The sequence below is a fragment of the Carassius gibelio genome, chromosome B15 (genome assembly GCF_023724105.1).
Source record: "Carassius gibelio isolate Cgi1373 ecotype wild population from Czech Republic chromosome B15, carGib1.2-hapl.c, whole genome shotgun sequence".
NCBI classification, from domain to species: Eukaryota; Metazoa; Chordata; class Actinopteri; order Cypriniformes; family Cyprinidae; genus Carassius; species Carassius gibelio.
In genome coordinates this window covers 10,013,617-10,033,480 of record NC_068410.1, presented here as the reverse complement: position 1 = coordinate 10,033,480, position 19,864 = coordinate 10,013,617, and the positions used below count along the sequence as shown (strand labels likewise).

General features: G+C 35.7%; 1 protein-coding gene across 2 annotated transcripts in view; it reads left to right on the top strand.

The window, feature by feature from the left end:
• The first annotated feature begins 4,027 nt into the window (after positions 1-4,027).
• The window catches only part of zgc:153372 (uncharacterized protein LOC767695 homolog), a 40,969-nt gene continuing 25,132 nt past the window's right edge, over positions 4,028-19,864 (top strand). The window contains exons 1-11 of one of the 2 annotated variants that reach the window (XM_052576513.1): positions 4,028-4,319; positions 4,995-5,125; positions 5,207-5,357; positions 5,489-5,625; positions 5,712-5,781; positions 5,910-5,991; positions 6,509-6,640; positions 6,796-6,938; positions 7,011-7,133; positions 7,218-7,296; positions 7,873-8,938. In XM_052576513.1, coding sequence (XP_052432473.1) covers positions 4,227-4,319; positions 4,995-5,125; positions 5,207-5,357; positions 5,489-5,625; positions 5,712-5,781; positions 5,910-5,991; positions 6,509-6,640; positions 6,796-6,938; positions 7,011-7,133; positions 7,218-7,295 — 1,140 coding nt within the window. In that variant the 5' untranslated portion in view covers positions 4,028-4,226 and the 3' untranslated portion in view covers position 7,296; positions 7,873-8,938. Of the gene's footprint in view, positions 4,320-4,994; positions 5,126-5,206; positions 5,358-5,488; positions 5,626-5,711; positions 5,782-5,909; positions 5,992-6,508; positions 6,641-6,795; positions 6,939-7,010; positions 7,134-7,217; positions 7,297-7,872; positions 8,939-19,864 lie in introns of those variants that run through there. The other variant, XM_052576512.1, reaches the window with a different exon arrangement.

The window sequence follows — 19,864 nt, the reverse complement described above, 5'->3', positions numbered from 1 at the left end:
GTCTTGCAATGTTTTTTTCCTTCTTACTATACTGTCCTGATTTATGTTTCCAGTAGCGTATGACCTGTGCTTGACCCCTGGCTGCACAAAAAAATTATTTTACATGCAAAAAGGACGTTAGGAGGAATCCGTTAAGAGCGTGTTTGTTGTACATGGAAACCTTTTCTTTGGCTGACTAAACCTTGCTGTTAAACTAAATTTTATCTGCTGTGCCCTGAGTCATGACATTAATTCCTGTCGTTCACGGTGACATAGATGTGAGAGGAAGTGATAGGACGGAGATGACCTTGTGCATCACCGGGACCAACATCAAGACAGATCAGTGGCCTGTAAAAAGGTATTCTAGAAGAAAGGGACACTCTGCAACAAAGAACAACCTGCCTCGGGCCTACAGGGTTGCTTTTATCAAGAAACGGAGGAGAGAAATGCGACTCCCTCATCTTCTGCACACTCGCATCTAAATATTGAAATTCTTAAAAGCTCAAAAATGACATGCAAACAAATTTGAGTGACAGACGAGACCACGAGGAGTTTTAATCATCAAAACTGGGAGAAGTACGCAAGCCTGTTTTTGAATATGAGCTTTCTTTTATGTTTTCCTCCAAAACTAGGTCATATAATATAAGCCTACACCTCCTTTTATGTGTCTGTGTTAAAGTGAAGGGGTTGGGGGTGGCTGTACTGAGAGTAGATGGGATTAACTTAAAGCTAAAGCAGGTTTGAGTTATACATGAGTGTGAATCAAAAATGCTTTTGGAGTTTCAGAGTTCGCTAACAGATCAAATCATTGTATAAAGTGCTCTGAATGTTAAAAACCATAATAAATGGCATCCTTTTGCTTGTAAAGGAAGGGATGATAAACCTCTGAACAACTGGAAAGTGCTGTCTGGATGGTTGGTAAAACAGCGGCGCCACTGATTAAGTGGAGGACACTCTTCACATTCCTGCTGAGTTTCTTTTACAGATCCTCTCCCTCGTAATTGGACAAGAGCTTGCGTGCATTTTTGATGGATCAAAGAAAGTTGCACAGTTGGCATGAATCCGCTGATGTGGAACAATACATAAAAAGTATGCTGTGCTTGGCTGATGATAGTTAATGCCCCTCGTGCTTAGGTGGGAAATTCTAAATCATACCTGTGATAAATGGATCTCTGAACTTCTCAAATGAAATATGGCTTCTTGGCTCCCTTACAACCCATGCATGCGCTCCTATCACTGATGTCTTCATTTGAACAGGCCTTGTAACCTTAAGCAAAGGACTTCACAGAATTCATGTAGGCATCAGAGGTGGTTCCATCTTTACTACGAATTTAGCAATGAAATATATATCATGTCCTTGCTGACTGTCTTTTATTATGTGGCTTATTTTGTAATTCATTACAAGGAAAAGCGCCCGTGTAAGAGACGGAGATCTTGCATATTCCATGTTTGATCAAACAGAAAAGCCATAAAAGAGATTTCATGTGACCCAGTTATGCCTCTGAAAAGGACATGAATATATTTTTAACTATATCTTACATTAGATATGCCAGATTTCTACTAGGAGGAGTGCAGGGATAAATCTTACAGTGGTGTGCAGTGAAGTTCTGAAATGAGGAGGCAAAAAAATGTACGTCCCACCCAGACTAATTTTCTTGGTTAAACAAACATTACTTACAGTATCAGGAAAAAGTGTTACAATGTAATCAATATTCTATTTATTAAAGCCAAGGATTAATCTCATCAAGTTGGTTTTTTTAAGTAATTTACATTTACTCCAAAATAATAATTCAAGACAGTAACAATTTAATATATTTTGTTTGTGAACTTATGTTCAGATATTCATTTTAATATTTACTTTAGCTATTTTTGAATTCGTCGGATCATGTCGTTATCAAAGCTCGTTAAATATTGGTCACACAAGATTGCTGATTACTCTCTAAAAACTCCCATAGATCATTTTTTCAGGCCATTTTAAATCTTATTTTGAAGTACAAAGTGGTTATATCAAAGTGTGTGAGTTGTTTACTTAATTTTTTGTTTTTAATTAGTCTTTCCCATTAATGCCTTTAAATGGTTCATTCAAACTGATTCGTGAACGGAATTTGCATGAGAGATGAGATTTATTGCATGAACCAATAATATCGCAATAGAGGCATTACCTCCTCTCACGTGACTTTCCCACACTTTTTAGGGGGTCTGTTAAAAGTCAATGGGCTGGTGTTACTGTTGTACACTGTTTCTTTAGAAAAACGAGTGGTTCCTCAAATTGATCACAAAATGTACCTCAGAATGATTTATTCCTCAAATAATATGTAATGTTATATTTTGAAATATTGGCATTCATTTATTTAGTTTTGTCTACAAGTGTTTTTTTTTCTCATCCAATATTTTTAGGAGACACTGCCTCCCTTCTATATTGATGTCTCTGTCTGATCTGAAGGTCTAAAGGTTTTTCTGTTTATTTTTACAGACACCACATTGTATAATCCTTCTGAGCCTCCACAGTGAGTCAACACAGCAGGATCTGATGCTATCCTGGTATACATTGTTCTTGTGGTGAAAGGGAAATAACTAACCTTGAATGTGTTGCAATAGCTTGCTATAACTAGACGGTCTAAGGGGTTCAAAAGGTCAGCAGAGGTTAAAAAAAGACCTCGGTGATTGTACATGTGCATGTTTGTAGGACAGAAAAGGGAACAGTGGGGTTTTGTTTGCTGAGGAGGCGGCCGACTGTGTGACACTACACATTCCCCTCCTCTGACTTCCACTTTATTTGATCTTCCAAAGATTACCCTTTCCTTCAACTTCTCATAACCTTTAGTCTGGCAGCAAACCCTTCCCAGTTTAGATGCTTGTCAGGCTTGAACTGACAATAACCTCTTGCTTGCCTTGACTACAAAAAAGTCAGAAAAGGAACCGAAATTAAACAAATAAGTCTGGGACCAAGAGCGAGGTCAAGTTTTGGAGCTTGACAACTCTTCGTTTGTCAGAGAACACAGAGAGGGGTGGAAATGCTGCAAAGAGAACACTGGCTTTGATGTCTCAGTCTGCGGTACAGTGGCAATGGACTTAGAATAGACTACAATGGGTCACAGATTAAAAAACAGAGCTTTGATAAACATTCAGGTTAACTTAGTAATCAAATCGGATGCTGTGCATGTGGTGTATGAATGCTAGCGTAAATAGAGAGCATTGAAATAGGTAAGAGAAAACATATATAGTATTAATTATTAATCATTTATTAACAAAATAGTAAGAAAAAAAAATATTTATTATTAATATACTCAAATATTACATACATTTTTTAGAAATGTAATTTTAAAATTACATAAAGGACATCCTTTGTTCACAGTAGGTATTCCATATGCATCAGTTATAGAATGTACCATTTATTTTATTGCTTTTTAAAGGTCAAAATACCATGAAAACCCAACCTAGCAAACACTGAAATGAGCTGGAGACTCATCTCTCTGTCAGGAAATGTCTCATCTTTGTCAACAAAGGCCTTTAAGACTCGTCCCACAGATATTTGCTTGCAACAGGGTGAAACCAGACATACTTGGACCACCCTTTAATCAAAGTACAGGCTGTTGTTTGGTAAAAGACTCAGGACTCTGAGGGCAGAGTAAGGTCACAGCTGACTGATTCTGCTTAATGTCAAGCAGGACACTGTGGGAAGAGTTTTCCAGTTCCATGCACACAAGCAACAATGTCTGTATTCATCACAGCATGTCAGGCCTCTTCTTCACACTGTATTTTAACTCTGCCAAGACCAGCAACTACTACACCCTCCATATTTTACTCTAGATAACACACTTAAGAATTACATATGTTTTCCTGAACATTATATAAGCATCATTGGCGTATCCAATTCCCAGTCTTTTGACAATTGGTCTGGAAGATAGTTTAAGAAATCAGGAACAGACACAGAATGTTGCACACTCTTCTACCCATCAGTGATTAAAATTAACTAGTTATTATGGAAGAGGCATAAGACATGTTATGGTCGCTGCAGAAAGGTGTGCCATGAAAATATGGATGCGTAGCTCCCTCCAGTGGTTAGTTCACGTTCATCGTTTATTTCTGCAGGAACAGTTTGTAGTAAGGACTTTACCCCTGAACTTGGATACATATAAAAGTATTAGTCTCTGCAGTACGTTAGATTGTAGGCCATATATATCCCCAACAGCACAAACTCGACGGCTTTCACAAAACTACTGCTATATTCCATTCGGTTCGCATTTATGAACTACGCTACTACATTTCTACGTACTCTGGCTGTTCGGCGTAAGTTACAAACTCTTAGCATGTCTTCGGCGGTTCATGAAAACGTGAAGGTAAGCGGTCACAACGCGCATTGTCACCATGTTTACGTTCAACGACGATACATTCAATTTAATCCCATCGTTTACAGCTCTGATCATAATGACATTTTGCGTTTGAGGGGTCTAATAAGAGTTGTTGATGTATTTCATGCAGAGTTGTGCACTATAACTCAAAGTCCTATTGTTTTGATTTCATGTTAACACTTTTACCTGGCAGTCACATGACCAGAAATGTTGGATACCTCTTTATCAAGATGTCTCAATAATATTCATCATTAAATTCTTTAGATGCATGTATTATTTGATTATTTATGAAAATGAAAAGAGGTCAAACAGCCTCCATTGGATCACTTGATATGGATTAACATAGCCTTTTTAGTTTATTTAGGTAATTGCTGTTTCATTCTTGATGAACTGAGCAATTTTGGTTTCTGTAGTTTCCCCCCTCGGATTAGAGGAATATATATATGAAATATATGCATGTTTATAATATTATTCATTATTCATAAACATTTTCATGTATTTAAATGTGTCAACTAGCAAAAACGTAATCTCTTAGTGGACACGTAATGTAATGTCCCTTATTGCAGTGTTCTACCTCAGTCACATTCAGTATAAATGATCTTTAGCATTTCTTTTAGGCCAAAACAACATTTCTTTGCAAAGCTCATTTTTTAATACTTACAGAATTATTATGGCTCTCGGCTGGAGACTTCAGATGACTTACAGACCAACGCTGCGTGTTCCATGCCCTCCAGACCTCTGCTCAAGAGCGCATGTGAGGCCCTGAAACAAGTCCACCCAGATGTTTGCAAGAGGTACAGCGTTATTAAGATTATGTTTCAACTTCAGGTTTGTCTGATTTGTGTAAGTACTGAATGAAATGATGTAATCTGCAGGTATTTTGGCTGTGGGCTGGTGATTCCAGAGAAGCTGGAAGGATGTGCGGTTCTTGATTTGGGCAGTGGATCAGGCAGAGACTGCTACGTCCTCAGCAAACTGGTGGGGGAGAGAGGTCAAGTAACTGGGCTGGATATGACTGATGAGATGGTAGGTATTTAACCTATTTTGTGAAAATTAAAGAACAAATGATCTGAAAAATGTTAAATGATCTTATTTAATCGTATGCATTATTGTTAAGGAAGTGCAACTATTAACCTTTGTGTTTGCTTCAAAATTAGATAGTTGCCTCGCAAAAATATGTCCAGTACCATCAGGAGGAGTTTGGATACTCAAAACCAAACACGGTGTTTGTAAAAGGATACATGGAGAAGCTCAGTGATGCAGGGATACAGAACAACTCTTTGGATGTAGTTGTGTATGCACATCCTTAGATCATTTATGACATAACCTGGCCTTTTTTTTTCTTTTTTTTTTTACAAAATGGCCAATTATTTTCTCTAGGTCAAATTGTGTGATATGTCTGTGCCCAGATAAGAAGACTGTGATAAGTGAAGCTTACAAAGTTCTGAAGGTGAGACCTCTCCATCACATACTGTACCCACTGCTAATATCCCCTCACTATTGTATTTATTCAAGAAAAAGTTTTACAAAATTGTGCACTTTGCAAACACTGTTTCACATATGTGAATGGTCTCATAGGAGGGTGGAGAGTTGTACTATAGTGACATGTATGCAAGCAAAGTAGTTCCAGACTCTTTCAAAGAAGATCCAGTTCTGTGGGGTAAATTCTTTTTCATTTAATGCATGTTAGAAATTTAGACCATGCTACACTATACATGTACATGTACATATACTCACACCTGTCTTTGTAGAATTGAAATAAATACTATTATATATTTGATTAACTTTTATTCCAATCATGGTACATTTTATTAATATTAATAATGAATTTTTATTTTCTATTTTCCATTTATTATTTTATTTTATTTGAGTAATTTGTTAAATATTTTTTTTTAGAATCGAGTTATTTTAGTATGTCAGAGAAAGTGAAACTTTTTTTTTCTCAGATAGCTGTAATAAAATAAGATTTTTTTTTTTTTAATTATTGTTATTTTATTTCAGTTAACATTAATTTAATTTCAGATGGTCTTAATGTTTTTAGTTCATTATAATAACCCTGGTTCACACAAAGAAAGCAATGGTTTCCAAACAGAAATGCACCCTTCAATAACGTAGGTGACGACAATGCAAAATTGAATTAAGGCTGGTAGATTTAGGCGAGTGCTTGTTGTTATCAGGTGAGGGAATGGCCGGCGCCCTCTACTGGCAGGATCTCATCACTCTGATGAAGGACATAGGCTTCAGCACTCCACACCTGGTTGCAGGCAGTCACATTGTGGTTCACAACCCAGAACTTCAAAGAAAGACTGGTAACTATTACCATCTGGTTTGTGTATGGTAACAGCAATATTGCTGAACCGCATTTGTTTTGATGTGCTTTTGTGCTTTTCTGTGACTAAGCAGATGCAAGCATATGTGTTAAAGATTAATTAGTGGTGCTTTGACCTATAATATGCCACTATAGGTGATGTGAAATATGCATCTGGAACTTACCGGATCTTTAAACTACCTCAAAGCTCCATCAAGACCAAAGCACTCGTGACCTACAAAGGCACCGTGCCAGACTGTGCTGAATGTTTTGAGTTTGATGCCTCTCATTCCTTTAAGGTAAACTCATTTTTAATTTATTTATGGATTTTAAATGAGTTAATATGACTTATTCTGTTAATTCTATTCCAGACCAGTGTCCCAGTGGAGGTGGGTGCAGAGATGGCTGCTATCCTCCAGAAAACCCGTTTTTCTACTGACTTCAATATTTCAATCTTAGACACTCCAGATCCAAAGCAGAGCAGTACTCCACAGGTAAATGCGATGTGCCATGTTCATATCTTATTTTTTTATTTTTTATATATAAGGTTTTCTTCACTTTATCTTTTAATTTTCCAGTATTGCCACCTTAGCCCGTTCCTTCTTGCGGATAAACTGGGCTCCTCAGTCAAACAGTGCTCGAAGACCGGACACTAAGGTAAATGTGGAGTGTCTGGTGGATCATATGATGTCTGGATCACTTGAGATGAAGTGATGGGAAGTCAGAGTATAGGATTTCTTTAGTCCTCAAGTTATCATATCTTAAGTTTTTTTTTTTTAATTATAAAAGTACTTCTAAAAAGCCAGCAGCCTCAACATTAAACAACGGTAGGGATAATTAAAATATGCAAAGTTATACACTTTTTATTCAAGATAAAAATAGACCCAAGATCTTTTTCAGGTGATTTAGGTTTTGATTTCATTCCAGCATAGTTCTCTTTTCTTCTTCTTCTTGTTTTTTGTGTTCTAGTTGTTAAATGTTTTAAAGGCAAATGTCACTGGTCTCTATTTATTTGTCCCTTATAAGATATTTAACCAACTCGAAGTATTGGTACTTCTTTTCTATTATGTATGAAATAAGGCGGTGCTGATATTGATATTGATACACAATCTCTCATTACTCTGATGAATTCATCCCTCAGCAGCACAAATGATTTTTGCATTTTTCTAGATGACTTCTTGTTTCAGGTTGTTGTTCACCATTTTAACTTTTATTCTTTTTATGGCCTTGCAGCTGGATATATAAAAACAATCACTGCCTCTGGTGTCATTTCCTTGATGCATGTTTACCAAGAAGAAAACAGTGTCAGTGATGTACATTCTTGCGATGACATACTGTATGAAACATGATATGTAGTATAACATTTCTGTAAAAGAATATTTTTATTGTGCATAATTTCAAGCTGTAATTTTGCACAAAAAGTGTGAACATTTAATCCTCTATATATATATATATATATATATATATATATATATATGTACTGTATATATGTTTAAAATGTAATGTCCACCATGGGTTTATTTAAAATACTTCATTTGAAATGCAGTGGAAATTACATTTTAGAAACAAAAAATACAACATTGTTGGACAGATTAAAAAAAAAAATCATATAAATTTAAAGCAAGTTTATTTTTTGTATCAGAAATGCCCAGTAGTTGAAGAAATACGCTACATTTATAAGCAACATGACATTTATGCATATTATTAGAAGATATAGAATTTACTTCACTTTTTGATTTCCCTTAGTCCTAAAAATCATGTGATATTTTCCATGGCAGGATGTAGACAGATCAGTCACTTTCCCTGAAGTCTCTTGAGAAAGCTTTGCCAGTAATAGGAATTTCATCATACTTTTTTCCTCATACCTTATATTACAAAGCCAGCTTTAAATGCATGAGTAAGATGAAATTGAATTATGTGTAATCTCAGTGTACTTGTCTACTGGTTTATATAGCCTGTAAGTTTGCCCGTTGGTTTAACTAGGAAAAGGTCCTGATTTAAGAATATCATTGGACTGTAGGTGGCGCCAAAATCCCCAGCGTGTTCTCAATGTAACTCTTCTTGCTATGTCATTGTATTTTTATGGTTTTGCAGCTTGCAGTGCAGAACCAATATGATTAGACAATGATAACGACATAACGCAGTCATAATTCAGTAAAATGAACAGGCAAATTACCTGCACAACAATTCATTCCAAGAAATCAATGAGCATTTTCTGAATCTCATTTATAGTAATTTACTCCGAGACTTAATTTGCTAATAAAAGAATAAAGAAAAATGGTCATAATGATGCAAATTATTCTTTTGGAGAAGTCTGATCCATGCATTATAAACCGGGCCGTGTTGTATTAAGAATTGCACATTACAAATTGAGTGTGCAAGAGTTTATTTCACTTGGATTCTTAGACATTTATCTCTAGAAAATGCTTATTTTGGACTCTCCTGTCGAACTATTGGACTCCTCTGGCTCTGGGAGGGAGTGCTGTGATATTCTGAGCTGTGCGGAGGAAGCAGGTGTGGTGTAAATGTAAACACAGTACTGAGGAACGGCTCTCATTGTCCTGGTTTCACCTCTGCTAAAGTGCTGGTCTTCTACCGCATGCCCAGAATGTATCCCATTACTCTCAGCCACTTAATGCTTGACAATATCCAGAGCTAAAAAGCCTCTACTGTCAAGAGACACTGTGAATGGAAGAGTAAGCTTCAGTGAATAAGACCACACACTGATTCCAGTATGAAGCTCATCTTCTGAGCTTGTTCATGTATCATGTATCAATGACATAAGCTGGCGTATTGTACCAGAGGATAGAGAAATAGGATCTGTGCCAATTGTGTTTTCAAAAGTGAATCTTACGTCAATGAACAACGTCCTTTACAGATGAAGGACCCTGTGATTTAAAAATTATTATTTTTTGTGGATGCTGGTCCTAGTCATACTAGCCTTAAATTCACAACTGTTCAAAAACATATTGATGTTACATATATTGTACATTACAACACATTGCAATTTAAATGCATGTCTATTTTAATATATCTTACAAGTTTTTTGTTTGTATGTTTTTATGGTCTGATGGCAAAGCAGCTATTCAGCCGCTATTACTTCAGTCTTCAGTGTTACATGATCTTTCAGAAATCATTCTAATGATTTGGTTCTCAAGAAAATCTTTTGAACTTGATGTGTGTATATATATATATATATATGTTTGTGTGTGTGTGTGTGTGTGTGTGTGTATGGATTATATACACACACATAAAAGGTTATATATATATTTAATATATAAACATAGTATTATTAGATATACACATGCATATGTGTGTAGTTATATACACAGTACACACACTCACACACTATATATATGTGTGTGCGTGCATGTGTGTGTGTATATGTAAATATTTTCAAAAAACATAATTTATGTGTATGTATTTATATATATATATATATATATATATATATATATATATATATATATATATACATACACACACAAAATATACAGTGTAAACACATTATGTAAACTTTTAATTTTGGATGCGATTAATAGTGGTAATTTTTTTCACAGCACTAATATTAATTCTTATAAAGTATAAAGGTTTTATATATATATATATATATATATATATATATATATATATATACACACACAGTAAATATATTTATAAAATACAATCTAAGTGCAGTTAATTCTTATAAAGGATAGAGGTTAAGAAATCTTACTTTTTCACAGTTTTTCTATTCTTGGAAAATAGACTGAAATATTGCTGACTCATTGGCATTGACATATTTTTTTTTTTTTGACTTTTTATTAGAGATCTTATTAGAATGAGAATGTCCCCACCTCCGTACACAGACAGCTTTCATTAACAGTAGCAAATAAGAAAATTGTCCTCATCCTGCAGTTCCATGAGGTCTTTCCTATGCACTACATTGACCAAGTTAGGGGCACTGTTCTGCAAACTTTAGCTTCAAACCTATTTAAACAGCTGATGAAGGCATTTAGAAGTCCTAGAAACTTCCAGGAAGGTATATTAGAGCTCTGCAGGACAATGGCCCTCCAGGAGCGGAGTTTGACACCCCTGGTCTAGATCTATAATTGGACGCCTTCCAAACCTTCCACCTCATAATAGACCATTCTTCTAACCCAAAATGTCTGAGGCAATACTGGAAGCTACGGGAGCTCAACCGGGTCAGAATGGGAGTGAAGAGGAAAAATAGAACCGTGCTCTTGACCTGCCCTCAGCCCCGCTCCCACAGAGCCCGACCTACAGGAGACGCTGAGGGATATCTTACCCATGCTGCTTGACTAGCCAACCGAGATCAAAAGCGCTCGCGGCTCCCCTCCCCTCCTGTCCCAGCCAGGAGCTGATTGAAGCGATTCATGACCAGGTCGTGACCCCTGTGTGCCAGGCACAGCTGAGGACTGACAAGCAGCTTTCCTAAGCAGGTTTCGCAGACACAATCTAAAGCAACCACATCTTTATCAGAGCATTTCACCTTCCCTGGCTATAAATCATGTGGTTTCCTTTTTCATTCACCTGTTTTTTCTTTTTGTTTTAAGTTCTATTGTGTGGCAAATTAAATCTCAGTCTTGAAGTCAACATGAAACAGTATTTGCAACCCTTTTAACTTTGGAGTCTGATGCCAATAATGTGCACAATAAATTAACCTAAAGTTACTATAACAAAGTGCAATGCACTTGCTACAGTGTATATTATTTAAAAATACAACTGTTCATTGTTAGTTAATGGTAGTTCAGTTCCAAAATAATAATAATAATATTAACAGTAACTCACACACACACTGTATATATATATATATATATATATATATATATATATATATATATATAGTGAAATTTAATTTAAGATTGATAATTGCTTTAGATGAGGTTTCCATTATAGTTCAAGTAAACTAATGTAGTTTTAATTCTAATAATTGAAAAATGTCAAATTCTACCCAACTATGGCACAAATGTAGAAAGGAATCTATCAGGAATTCACTTTATTTTATTGTTTTTGAATTTTGTTTGCATTTTTTTGTAAAGGCAACTTTTCCCCCTACTTAAATTATAGTCATTATATATATATATATATATATATATATATATATATTACATTTTGTCTAGCTGATTAAGAACTTAAAAACTGTTCAATTATTTTGATTGGTGAAAGGAAAAGGCTTCCTCAGGTTTGTGATGACGATGTTATAAACCCACCTTCTGCCTTGACTAGTCTTTCATTTCAGAGGTTTCACACTAATAAACACTTTGATGTATTGATTTAGCTTTGATCTATTTGAATTCTTATGATAAGCCAATATTTTTGTTCCTCGCTGTCTGCCTTTTGTGTCATTGTTCACTTCACATAGGCCTCTCTTTTTTTCCTCAAACGTCTTTTCGTATAGTCTGTGAGTATACATATTGATTCTCATTATACTTCCTAGCATGGAGCAGCTTAGTCCTTGTTCAATGTCGCTTTCTGTTTTAATTAAAAGGTTATTAATACGGTATCAGGCGAGGAGATTAGCCCCGCGGTTATTGAGGGAGAGCTTTGTGGAAGCACAATGTCCATTCTTTTGGGCCCTGTCAAATTTATCAGGTTCAAGGGCAACAATAGGCACTAGAATATCAGCTAACAGATCCATGGAAGCTTTTGTCTTGGCCTTCGAGAGATCTAAATCGCCCTGTGTTGTTAAGCTAAAAGCTTATTCAGAGGAATGCTGAAACCCTCGCCTTTGATCTCTCAAGCAAAAAAAAAAAAAAAACAGATGAAGGACAAATGGAGGAGAAACTCCAATTGGTTTGAAGGATTTCATTATTCCCATTTGATTGCTTGCAGTTAGGTCACTGGCTTGATAGTAGAAGCTCTGCATATTCCATTTCATATCAATGCAAGCGTCGGTTAATAAGGGAAATCCCAAGTTTGTAAGACAAGCTGGAGAGTGGAAAAACAGGGGTTTTCCTGTTCCTTTTGTGAATTTTTTTTGGATGGTCAAGGACCCTGCAGACAAAATGTCTTGGTTAAACATGACTTTTTGCAACCACAACCATAACAGTGCTTAAAACACCAAATAAACTTTTAATGTTCCACTGTCTAGACGTTCCATGAAGCTAATTTAATGTCTGATTCACACAGGCTCTAGATACTATTTTACTGATGTAGTTATTAATTTTTCCCTCTATTAGTAAATATGAAGAAGTGGATGACAACCTGGAAATGATAAACCTAATTTTTTTTATTAAAGGAGTGTCAAGAAAGACCTGACCTTTGTCATACTGCTCATTATCCCAGGGGTCATTCACGAGGTGAGAGAGCTTTATCGCAAAACTGCACCTTCCAATTAAACCACAATTCATTCTCTCGCACAGACAGGCTGTTTACGTCACAAAAACATCCAATCAAATTCACCGCCTTCACAATATGGTAGTCCTGCTAGCCAATGAGATGTGATTGTTGAGATACTCATAAGTGTGTTGTGCCCTAACTACCTTTGTTTAGTTTTATAGTCTTTGTATGCTAGTATAATGAGACCATTTGAAGAACACAACAGTTTTATTATAAACTCTCAGTGGGCAGTAATGCTTATCAAATGTTAGTGCTCACAACAAATTTCTATGCATTTATTCTATTGACTATTAGAGTAGTTTTTTTTTGACACAGACTTGCACATGACTTACATTAGAAATGTATTAGAAATAAAGGTTGTTGAGAAGTATTTGTAACTTTCAGATTTCAAAGACTAAGTGAATAATTTTCCTTAGTTTTAATTTGAATTTAGGACAACTAAAAGATTGAAGAATGGACAATTCGTCATCTGAATTTTGCATAGATTTTACCTATGCCAGTGAGCTTGTTGACCAGATGTTATGATGTGAACTACACCTGATGAAATCTTATCCTACTGCCACAGAGCGTATGCAAATGGAAAGACCATCAGAAAAACGGACAAAAAGCCAAGGCCAACTGATTGCAAATTGGTGTACAGTAGGAGCGATCTTATGAGTCAATGTGGTATTAATATTACTGTACAAAAAAATGATTTATTTCATGATATTGACTTTCCATGCGCACCTGGTGGGTGGGGACCAAATTCATCATCCTCTAGAGTTACATGCAAGTGTTACTGTGTCAGTTTGAGGGTAGAGCACTCAAAGGTTTATATTTCAGCACTTCCTTATACAAACATCTCAAGACTGAGGATACACAGGCTAAGAAAATTACAATTCCCAATGGATTGTGTGAAGTTTCTACTCTTTCATGTCTAAGACTGGAAATCTGGTGTGTTTGGGTAGAATTTTAAAAGAGCGTTTACAGAAATAATCCCAAAAGGCAAGGCAAGAACCGTTCTCTACATTTACACTAATGTTGTTGTAATTGCTTTATGACTCTTCGTACCAAAAGGAATGAACATAATTATTTTTTTTTTAATCCTTCAGTTACAAGGTAATCTAGTGTTTGCTTTAAAGAAAGGGAGGAGATAAAAGATCTGATTCTTTTCTACAGGACCTTCTGTAAAGCTTGTCTGAGCGAGCAACAACAACCAAGGGGGTGGAGTTTAACAAAGGGTCACTTGGTGCACAGCTGAACAAATCCAGCTGCTGGTAAGGTGTTTATTTACTGTTTACTACCTCTTTGACTTCATTTATAATTGAAAAAAAAAAAAATCTTTAAAAATTGTCAGACATGAGGTTAGGAGGTTCTGTGTCATACTGAAAAGCACTTTTTCCTTGAGTGCCTCATGGGTGGACCAATTATTTACTCCACTTGTCATGTGTGCTGGGTTTGGCTTGAGTCCAAATGGACGCCTAATAGACCCTATTCTAGGCCCTCGGCACTGTGGCCTGGATCCCCAGGGTCTGATTAGTCTCAAGAATAATTCTCGAAAAGGGCACAGCGAAGACAAGGTTGATTCTAATTTAGGTTCTAAGCAGCGCAAGAGCGAGTGTGTGGTCTGGAGCAGACATGAGCAGTTGATAGCGCTCTAAAGCCCACTTGAGTTCTGCATATCTCGAGCTTTGACTCTAAGTGAAAGTGTTAGTTCAAGCAGCCTTGCTGGAAATAGTATTGCTTTCACGAGAGCCTGGCTCAGAGGGATATTTGTGTCTTGTGATTGCAGTAAGACAGTGTTAGCAAGGCAAAGGCCAGAGGAAACGTATCCTGATCATGTGAGCATGAAGTTTGTGTTTATGGTAAAACAGTGATGTTCTGTTCACTGAGTGGCCGTGAAACCAGATGGAAAAGTCTGCCCGGGTTCACAGCCTACCTCGAGGCACGGTAACTTAATTTCACTGCTACAGTCGGACATGGAGAATGATCCTTGTCTCGTATGACATCCAAAACATATACTTGAATAATTGTGAATGGAATGGAGCCATGTGATATAAGTCAAATCCTGGCAAAAGATGATCATATTTATTTGTTTACCATAAGTTTGCAAAAGTAAATAAATGGGCTTAAGTGCAAAAATTGCTTCTCATGAAAAAAAAAAAAAATTACTTAACAAAATGCCAAAGTTTATTACTACATTGCTTGTAAAGTTGGTGGGTTAAAAAAGGAGGAAATAAAATTGACATTTTGTCCAGAAACAGAATTTCAAAGGTGTATGAAACACTAGTGTTGTAATGAAAAACCTGCTGCTTCTTCTTCTTCTTCTTCTTCTTCTTTCATTTCTTTTTAATAAATGTCAGTTTATGTTTAAAAGTTTAGGGTAATAAAAAAACTTTCCTATTCTATTTTTTATTTATATTTTATGTATATGACAACATATATATGTTGTTCTGTATTATTTGCTGTAAACTGTAAAAAAATAAAAAAATCTTTAAATCTAAGTGTATATACCACTAGGCAATGGCACAATGAAATAGTGGCATTAAATTATTATTATTAACCTCCCACCTGTTTTTCTACTTTTAGTTAATTCCTCCCCAACCAGAGTATTACCAGTTTTTGCTTTTAACTAATCTTAAAAAGTGTAAAAGAGACAATAAAGCTCTGATTTGGTTAAACGCACAACCATGCACACGTGTTAGTGTTGAGCTTAAGGTCACAAAGGAGTGACTGACTTGGGCTTGTCTGACTAGGCCTCTTGAAGTATGGCCTTTACATTCCAACGCCCAGACAAGGGCCAGCAGCTCCTCTGAGAGAGCGAGAGGGAGGAAGTTTCTGCAGGGAAGGCATTATGCGCAGTTTCCTCCCCCTCCCACTCGCTCTCTCCTGGTGCTCTATAAACTATGTCGGAAAAGCACTAGAAACTTAAACATGCTCCTCAGGTACAAGACCCTGCAGACAGGTTTATGTTCTCCCCGCATTTGCAATATCTTTTTCGGCTCTCCACTTTCTAGCCTTTTTGTGTGCGGGTCATGTGGTGAAGGATGGGCCAATCTCATTGGAGAACGGAGCGGGGAAACATTACAGCTGCACAATGCTGAAGCCGGTTTTCTGCCTGACAGGCACTTAAAGCGATTCCACTCATGGATGAGGTAGGGGGTGCCGGGTGGGGAGGGGGGTTTATAGATCGTTCGCAGGAAGGGGGAAGGTTGTTTCACTTCTTCAGCTCCAAGTTTCTGCGTGGTCTAGACAGCAGTTATTTCAAAACCTTAAATGGAATAGACTGTGATGAAGGAGGATGCTTTACTTTCTTTATGATACTCAGAGGCTGAAAGCATGGTAAGTGTGTTCTGCCTTCTTTGTCTACACAATATTGACATTTAGAGAGCGTAAAGTGCATTTGTGCCATTATGTGCGCACATGTGAATAGACATGGACTTCTAAATATCTCCAATTTTTCACTTAATAATAGTGTTTTTGTTTTTTCTTCTCTCTGTGCACTTGTATTGACTTTTCAAACAAGCTCTGTGCGCCTTATCAGCTGAAACTGAGAATTGAGGCAAAAAGCCAAGCTTTGTGCTTGAATTCCAGACAAGTCCACGGCCTGCTCTGGATTTTCAGTCTTTTACTTGGAATCAAGTGATAACAAGAGGCTGAATTTATTTTCAGCAGTTCCTGGTTCCTTATTGTCATTTCTTTTTTCTTTTTTTTTTCTTTGTGTGTGTGTGTGTGTGTATTTCGGATTCTATCTGTGTTTCATATGTATAAAATACCTTAATAAAAGAGATATTATAGATAAAATATATTATAATACTATTCCTATGATGTATTTCATATTTATATAATTCTAAAATATAGATATGAATATTGTGTATTATTATTATACAATAATAGCTCAGCATTGTGTTTCTTTAGTAGATTTCTTATGCTTGATAATATCTTCTTTTTTTCTTTTTTTTCTTCTTTTTTTACAAACAAATTAAGTATGCTTTTAGCTGTGCATGTGTCTAGTCCACATGGCGAGAGCAAACACGGACCAGCATGCTCCGTCACTTTCAAGGACTTTCTGGGAATAGCTTTCAATATTTACCTGTGTGTGCTGTTCATCGCTAGATGAGTCCTGTATGCTGTTTATGTGAGTGGTCTGCTCAGTCATCCATTTGAAAGTTTTATGTGAATGAGAACAAAACGGTGAATTCATTTATATTTGTTGAGCTCTCACTAATTCTTCAGTACATCCGGTGCTTCGGTCGAACCCGTTTTGAAGTTATTAACCATTAAACAGACATACTACATAAAAAAAAGCTGTTTTCCTATTCAGGCTTTTGGTGAGTTCACTAAACCACCCTGCTGGGGGAATGCCGTTTGAAGACCTACATTCATCGAGTCGGCAAGATGGCCCAATTAGCCAAGTTAAGATTCTTGGTCTGAGGTGCCATGCAAGGGAGTAGCAGGTCAAGTGTAGATCAAGAAAACTGTAATTGGAGTTCACAGAGGATTAAGACAGATTAGATCCATCGTGTTCAAATTCCTCTGGTGAATGTGGGATTTCTTGAATCATGCACACGTTAAGCTGCTGGATGTATATGTAGGTATTCCAAAAGCTTTCTGGGAGCCATTTAATGAGAAAATTCATGATTCTAAATGTTTGGGAAATAAGTGATTTGGTATAGTTTATAGTTCATTTTTGTAAGCATTTCAGCATTTCAGTAACTTAGTATTCAGGGACTTTTACTTTGAATGCAAGAGTAGAGCTGTATTTGGCAGGTGAGACAGCATTGTCTGAAGGCCGTCTACTTTGCTGTAGTGACTTTTGCCGTCCACAACCGAAATGTCGCTCTTGTGACTTGTTCACCTCAGATCGGAGGATTTCACAAAAAGAAAGCCTTCACAATCGACTAATATCACATGTAAACCATGAAAATGACTTCTTCTGTGATGTTTTTTAGAATGTTTATTTGAATTACGCTATTCAAATTTTATTATATTATAAAAGTATTGATCTGTTTTAGCTCAACCCCACCCTTATCATTAATCATTAACCAAAAAAAATAAATTTAGTAACCTGTTTAGTGTTTTATTATTATATACAATATTTTATTACAAAGAAAAATGAGTTAATGTAAATTGTCAATTTTATGCACTGGATTTACGTCTTCTAAAACCATGTTATAGTTTTGTATGAAGAAAAGAGCAAAATTTTAATCGTTATTCACTTTCTGTCATCATCTCTAAATTGCTTTCAAATCTCATGAGAAAATACATCAAACTTGGCATGTTGCAGGTGGTTTAAAGGTAATTGGCCTGTTACAACACTGACCTCAAACGTGGATCAAGGAGGTGGATTGTGATTGAGGAGCAGCATTAGAAATCTGAATATTGTGCATATAACTTGTAAAGACAATATTTATGGTGCTTTTGTATTTTTGTATTGTATTGTATGAATCTGACAGTAGAAATCAGTGTCAGACTTAATATCTTTGGTTGTTGCTGAGATTTCTGTTACATTATTTTAAAATAAATCCAGGGATGATATATAATATTTTAATTGTAAATTATGGATCTGTTATTTGCTTTGTAGGTTAATTTGTAATATAAGGAAATCCTGATGCCTGCTTGGATTTTTTTTCATTTTTTATAATTGCTACATGGCATAGAAAGGTGCTTTAAATATTATTTTTTTTAAATTGCTGCTTAAATGTTTAAACTTCAAAATCAGTTCCTGGCACGTTCATTTATATTTCATACATCTTTTTGGCTGATATCCCAGTCAAAGTGAAACATAATTTTACTTGGAATTGTCAGAACATGTAAGAGCTGTATAAACACCTGTGATTAATACAAAGGAAGCATACAATTTCCCATATATATATATATATATATATATATTTTTTTTTTTTTTTTTTTTTTTTTAATCGCAGGACACATGTTTGCAGAAATGACAAGACAAAAGAAGCAGTATGTGTGTAGAATGGCTCACAGAGACAGCGAGAGTTTGTACTCGGGTTCAGCAAACTGCAAGTAATGTCAGATTTGTCACCAGTAGAGTCTGTGTTTTGCAGTGAAGAAAAACAAAACAGTTTTTCTTTTCTCTCTCTCTCTCTCTCTCTCTCTCTCTCTTTTTAAATAAGTAGTTTAAGGTGATTTGATACTTGATATCCTGCCTGCCAAAACAACCTTTCATTTCTGCAGTACTGCCGTGAAAAAGAAAATCTTGTAAATATATGACATCTACAGAACCATCGGTGTTTTCATAAGGTAACAACTCTTTATACAACAACATATATATATATACCGTTGACAACTTGTATATGAAAGTAACACATAATCTTGTCTACTTCATATTTGACCCTGGAGCACAAAACCAGTCTTAAGTTGCCGAGGTATATTTGTAGCAATAACCAACAATACAATGAATGGTTCAAAATTATGCTTTTTTCTTTTATGTCAAAAATCATTAGGATATTAATTAAAGATCTTGATCCATTAAGATATTTAGTAAATTTCCTACATAAATAATTAAAAACTTAATTTTTGATTAAGAACTTCATTTAGTTAACTTTAAAGATTACTTTATCAGTATTTAGATTTCTTTGCACCCTCAGGTTCCAGATTTTTAAATAGTTGTCTCTCAGTCAGATAGTGTCCTATCATAACAAACCATACAGTAATGGAAAGCTTATTTATTCAGCCTTCAGGTGATGTATAAATCTTGATTTCCTAAAATTCAATTTTCAAAAAATGTCCAAACCTTATGACAATGTCCATGGTCACATATATTTGATGGCAATGAATTTAGCTCATTTTAACTAAATTTAGATGAATCTAAAATGAATTTTCTGAATCTAAAATGAAGACTTGAAATTGTTGAATCTTAGCTGCCCAAAAATTATTCATAATA